Raw genomic sequence first — 6,640 nt, forward strand, 5'->3', positions numbered from 1 at the left:
TTTCTTCTTCTGTAGTTTTTGTTCCTTTTTGTTTCAATGTGCCAAAAAACGATTCATGTGTGTATCGATCCTTGTCATTCTTTCTCAAAACATTACAATTTTTCAAGGATACAAAAAAGTATATTTTAGGGATTAAAGTGCATTTCATGGACCGACTTTGCCAACGTGAACCCCATGATTTCCTAGAGTCTACTCTATCCCTATCGATACTTCCTGGCTGTTATACTATTCTCTATCTTCTCATTCAAACCTGAACAAAGAACTGAGCGAAATATGACTTTTTAAATGTGGATACTTGCACAGATCTTACATTTCCAAATTATCCTTTAAAAGAAAGTCACAAACTATCAACAACAAAAATACACAAAAAATAAAAACAACCACGAACTGGCCAACACTGCAAAAGGGTATATACTATAGTATTAACAAAGACATGAACTTTAAACAATTAATAGTAAGTTGTAATGGAGCAGAGCTGGTAGAGAGAAACTAAAATAATCAATAACTTCGATTTTTTTAGGAGTTGATTAATTATCCGGTCCCACGAGTAAAGTCAGTTCCAATAACGAAACTTCCTACAACTTTCCTCAACTCTCCAACATAAAACTATAATAGTTTTCCTCCAACAGAGAGTTTTTTTTTTTATACCACCAATCGTTCAAGCCCACTCGAATCCTCAAGGTCCTCTCTCTTCTCTTATGCAATGTTTTGTGTGAATTCTCTGCTTTATTTCTTTCTTTCTTTCTTTTTATATTTATTTATATGTTTCAATTTCTCTTTGGATGATGAGAATGCACACGGAAATGGGAGGAACTTACAGATTTCTTTTTTCCTGGGTTTTGACATTTTGTTTTATAGTATATGAATTTCTCCTCTAATACCAACAGTGACTGTTAAATTACAAATAAATTTCTGCAATGATTTAATGTTAGTTATATAGATTTTTTTTCCTGGGTTTTGCTTTTGTAATGATTTAAGGTTAGTTAAATAAATTTCTGCATAAATAATAATCATAATAACGTAAGTTATCCAATTTGTTTAAAAAATAAACAAACAAATTTTTTTTGACTTCACTGAAAACAGAGGATAGAGGATGTGAATGCCCAACAAGGCTAGGATCACTGAAACTAAGTTTGGTTTTTTTTTTTTTTTTTTTTTTTTTTTTTTTTTTTTTTTTTTGATATGATGACCCAGGAAACCACACGGTAAAAACCTGGGGAGGATTTGACCTAGCTATCCTCAAGGTAAACCTGAATCCACTATGTGAAAGAATCGAAGTTCATACAGAAGGACTACAAGCTCCCCGCTTGACTTCCTAATGCTACCCACCAGTAGAACTTACTGACACGACCACGTGCAATCTCCGAATCCACGGACTTCTTCTTTCTTGGATTCTTCAATCAGCTACAAGCACCCCCGCTTGTGTATCTTTAAGCTTCAATGGTAGCAACCAAGTTGATCATCAAGATGTAGATTAGATCTCCAACTTGAAAACCCTAAGTTTTGTGTAAAGGAAAGCTCCTCAAAGATCTCACAAGAGATTTACACAAAACAGCAATGTATGAGCAACAATACAATTGGAGTAACCCCCAAAAACGTGGCTAGGGTTTAGTTTATATACCTAGGGTAAAAACATAAAACCCTAAACGTTTAATGAAGTAGGGCTGAGTTGGAAATTCTGCAGAAAAAACAACCTGTGTGATTTTCGATCGATCGAGTCTATTCTTTGATTGATCGAGCCAGGCCGAAAGTCCCAAGTACTTCTGCAGCCACTCAATTCCAACTTTACAATAATAAATCAACTTTGAGCAAGCCTAAACAAGATTAAATACATTGTTTTGATCATGGTTTGCCAACATTACAAATTAAAGTTTTAAATACATAAAATCCTAAGACCTTAGAACCTAACAATGCCTTTCGTCTCTCTTTCACATTCTCACAAATAAAAGAAAAAATAATAGTCATTCTTTTATTAAAAAAGCAATTATATAATAGGAATTGAATCATGTGTTGTTTCTAAGATACTTTTGAGCTTTACAATCACTAGTGCAAATTCATTTATCAAATCTGTAAGTTTTCATTTTTAATTTACATCCATCTCTTTTATTCTATCCTTTCACTCCCTCAAAATAAAAGATCCATATCGAATCATTCTTTTTTTCTTTTCTTTTTTCTCTCTCTTTTTTTTTTTAATTTTTCTTTCAATTTTAATTGAAAACTACCTTCTTCTTTTTCTTCTTTTTCTTTTTTTTATTAATAATCTTTATTGTAGCTCAATACTTGTGGCCAACATATTTCCAATGTCTTCCATTAGCTCTCAGAAGGCCTCTTCTTCATCATCATTTTCATCTTCAACAACTCGGTAGAAATATGATGTCTTTCTTAGTTTTAGAGGTGAGGACACCCGCACTAATTTTACAAACCATCTATATGTTGCTTTGAAACAAAGGGGCATAGTTACCTTTAGAGACAACCAAAATCTTGAGATAGGAAAATCTATTTCACCGGAACTCTTGAAAGCAATAAAGGAATCGAGATTTGTAATTGTCATTCTCTCAAGAAACTTTGCATCTTCAACATGGTGCTTGGATGAAATTGCAAAGATCATTGGATGCATGAAAGAGATGGCCACGACTGTTTTGCCAATTTTTTATGATGTGGATCCATCTGATGTACGAAAACAAATAGGCGCCTTTGCCCAAGCCTTTTTTGAACATGAAGAACGTTTTAAGGATGACATAGCGAAAGTGCAAACATGGAGAACTGCTTTAAGAGAAGTGGCAAATCTCAAAGGATGGCACCTATTGGATAGGTAAACCAATTTGACAAACTACTTGCTTTTAAGTGTTCAAACTTCAAATAAATACTCTTCTTATCTTTGAGCCTTGTTTTGAACTTTATGAAAACAACAAAGATGTTCGCGCTTCTTTTCTGTTTTGACTTGATCTAATTAATTTACATTTTTGTATTGCTTTAAATTTTTTCTTGCATCAAGTTATTTACATTTTCTTGGTTTAGCCAACAAAATAGAACATTGGATCTCTACTTTCTTTTTGGTACTATTTATGGCTGGTACTTCTAGATATCATTCTCACTTCTTTACAGGTTCGAGGCACAACTTATCCAAGATATTGTGGGAGAGTTATGGAAAAAATTGAATTATGCATTCTTTGAAGATATTGAAGACCTTGTAGGAATAGAATCTCGAGTGAAGGATTTGGAGTCATGTTTGGCTATAGGCTCTAATGATTTTCGCATTATTGGGGTTTTGGGGATGGGGGGAATAGGTAAAACAACTCTTACTAGAGTTGTTTTTTGTATGGTTTCGAATAAGTTTGAAGCTTGTTGCTTTCTTTCTAATGTCAGGGAGGTTTGTGAAAAAGATGGTTTAATTCCATTGCAACAACAACTTATTAAAAAAATATTAAATGAAAGTATGAGTATACAAGATGTTGATGAGGGACTTTACGTTATCAAAAATAGATTATGTCATAAAAGAATTATTCTCGTTCTTGATGATGTAGATCAATTAGACTAGTTGAAAATTTTAGTTGGGAAGCATACTTGGTTTGGTTTTGATAGTAGAGTTATCATAACAACAAGGGATAAGCATTTACTACGTATACTTGAAGTAGATGAAATATGCGAAGCTGAAGCATTGACTGATGATGAAGCTCTTCATCTTTTGAGTTTGAAAGCTTTTAAAAAAGACCATCCCCCTGAAGGTTATCTAGAGCTATCCAAAGATGTCGTAGAATATACTAAAGGACTTCCTTTAGCCATTGAGATTATGGGTTCCTTTTTGTTTAGTAGAAGCATCAATCAATGGAAAAGTTCATTAATTCGGATTAAAGAATTTCTTGAACGTGCAATTCACCAAGCACTTAAAATAAGTTATGATGGACTACATGAAATGGAGAAAAAAATATTCCTCTATATTGCATGTTTCTTTAATTATGAGGACAAAAGTAGTGTAGTAAAAATACTAGATTATCTTGGCCTTTGCCTTGTTGTTGGATTAGAGGTTCTAGTTGATAAATCTCTCATAAAAATGAATGACCTTCAAGTGTGGATGCATGATTTGCTACAAGATATGGGCAAGAAAATAGTTCATGAAGAGTTTCCTGAAGAGCCTAGAAAGCGTAGCATTCTATGGTCATTTGAAGACATTAACAGTGTGCTAACAAAAAAATATGGTAAGAGGTTATTTAGAAAACTCGAGCATATATCCTATCATATTATTCAAAAAGTTCAACTTAGTGTAGATTTGATAATCATACATTTTGCAATTCACTAAACCATTTTGTTCATGATTATTAGGGAACAGAAACAATTCTAGGCATGATCCTTAAGTTGCCTGAATCAAGGGAGGTATATTGGAATCAAGATCCATTTTCAAAGATGCATAATCTTAAATTTCTCATTATTAGTAATGTTCAACTTCTCCACGAACCCAAACATCTTCCTATTAGCTTAATATTTCTTGAGTGCAGTGGGTACCCTTCAAAATCTTTGCCATTAAATTTCCAATCAAATGAGCTTGTTGAACTTTACATGTGCCGTAGCTACATTGAACAACTTTGGAAAGGAGCAAAGGTAATTTAAGCATCCTTGTACTTATTTATATTTAAGTTCCATTAAATTCTAGGGATTCATTGAAGCTAATTGTTCTCTTTTTTTTTTTTTTTTTTTTTTTTTTTTTTTGCTTTTAATAGTCTTTTGAGAAGTTGAAAATCATCCAAATGAATAGGTCTCCAGACCTTATAGAAACCCCTGATTTGATCAAAGTCCTGAATTTGAGGAAATGGTTCTTGAATATTTGTTTAAATTTACGTGAGATTACCTTCAACTTTGGTTCATAATAGGCTTACTCTTCTTATCTAAAAGGCGTTGTAAATGTCAAAACTCTTCCAAGCAAGTTCGAAATGGAGTCTCTTGAGGTTCTATTCTTTCTCGTTGCTTAAAACTAAAAAAGATTCCAGAATTTGGAGAAAACATGCACGTGTATTAGAGCTTTATTTGGATGGAACTTCTATTAATAAATTACCCACATCAATTGGCATTTGACTAGCCTGTTTTATGAATGTAGGGATTGCAAAAGTTTACGTGTCTACCAAGCAGCATTTTTAATTTGAAGTTGCTAAAGATGGAATGTTGGAATGCCTAAAACTTGAGAGTGAGAAAGTGGGAATGCTGAAAGTGTAGAGGAACTAGATGTGAGTGGAACTGCTATAGAGAGGTGCTTCTTGTCCATTGGGTCTCCTAAAAAATCTTAAAGTGCTATCTTTCTAGTGGCTGTAAGGGGTTTATCATTTACACTCTACATCTTGGTATGATATCCTCCCATTTTTCTCAAGGCCAAAATTGTAGATCCCGTGGTTTTGTCCTCTCTATCAGGTTTTATTCTTTGACTGAATTGATCTACAAGACTGCAATCTTAGGGGAAATCCCTAATGATATTAGTTGCTTATTCTCTTTAGAAGAAATAGATCTAAGTGAGAATAGGTTTTGTTTGCCTTCCTGATAGCATCAGTCAACTATGTAAGTTAGAAAGGATGTATTTGAACAATTGCACGAGTCTTTGATCATTGCCAAAGCTTCCAGTAGATATTGTAGAAATTTGGGGAGATGGTTGTACCTCACTGGAAACGGTACCAGATCTCCAAAAGCCTAATTCCTTTTGTAAGGGAGAGCTTTATCTTTCAAATTGTTGTAAACTGGCTGACATCAAGATTTATATTGACATTTTTTGGCAGTGATAAGAAAGCACCATCAGGTCTCTCTCTCTCTCTCTCTCTCTCTCTCTCTCTCTCTCTTCTCTCTCTCTCTCTCTCTCTCTCTCTCTCTCTGTGTATGTAATAAACAACCTGCTTTGTTTGTTTTAGGGACTCTCTCGTCATGGTAGGTATGATTCTAGATCATACAATTGGAGATATGACATGATTATTTCTGGAAGTGTAATTCCAAAGTGGTTTATCCATCAAAGTATTGGGGCTGAAGTGAATATAAAAGAACCTTCTTCTCATTTATGTGATGAGTGGATGGGGATTGTTGTTTGCATTGTATTTTCTTCTATTCTCATATGGCCATCATCCTGTTCCTTTCAGTTCATAGCAAATGGAAAAGTAATGTCTGCTTTCTTAAGCATTCCTCACCTAAAAGTTGGTTTATCATATTTGGCTATTTTATTTGCTCCGTCAATACTATGTTAAGAAGGAGGACAAAGAATTTCTGAAGGAATGTGAAGCAAATGAATTGAGTGAGAATGGCATTAAAATTGAAACCAAAAATTCAAACATAACAGTGAAGAAATGCGGGTTCCGTATGGGATACAAGAAAGACATAGAAGAACTCAATCGAACTATGGCTCAGAGTAGCAACACCAGCATCATTCCTTATGAAGACTTGGATGTTCTCCATCATAATTTTGACAATTTGACAATGGTAGCGGAAGGTAAAAAAGCAAAGCAAATTTGTGACGATTATGATGGTTCTGGACCTAGTGGAGAAGGAAGCTCTAATGATGTGCAACACCCAAAAAGAATTGAAAGGCTCGCAGAATTTAAGCCCCATGGTGACTCTGATTGTGAGGAGTACTTCGAATGCAACGAGGAGATCACGCAGTGATTAGCAGGAATTT

The 6,640-nt window shown here is 34.1% G+C and overlaps 1 protein-coding gene across 1 annotated transcript; it reads left to right on the forward strand.

Moving 5' to 3' along the window:
- Positions 1–2,624: 2,624 nt before the first annotated feature.
- On the forward strand, positions 2,625–6,627 carry LOC136063913 (disease resistance protein RPV1-like). The gene is made up of 6 exons (XM_065764941.1): positions 2,625–2,812; positions 3,106–3,287; positions 3,552–4,177; positions 4,321–4,596; positions 5,886–6,125; positions 6,214–6,627. Exons 1-6 carry the CDS (start codon positions 2,625–2,627, stop codon positions 6,625–6,627), a joined length of 1,926 nt encoding a protein of 641 aa, XP_065621013.1.
- The last annotated feature ends 13 nt before the right edge of the window (positions 6,628–6,640 follow it).

Source organism: Quercus suber, unplaced genomic scaffold (genome assembly GCF_002906115.3).
Source record: "Quercus suber isolate HL8 unplaced genomic scaffold, Cork oak 2.0 scaffold_594, whole genome shotgun sequence".
Classification (NCBI taxonomy): domain Eukaryota; kingdom Viridiplantae; phylum Streptophyta; class Magnoliopsida; order Fagales; family Fagaceae; genus Quercus; species Quercus suber.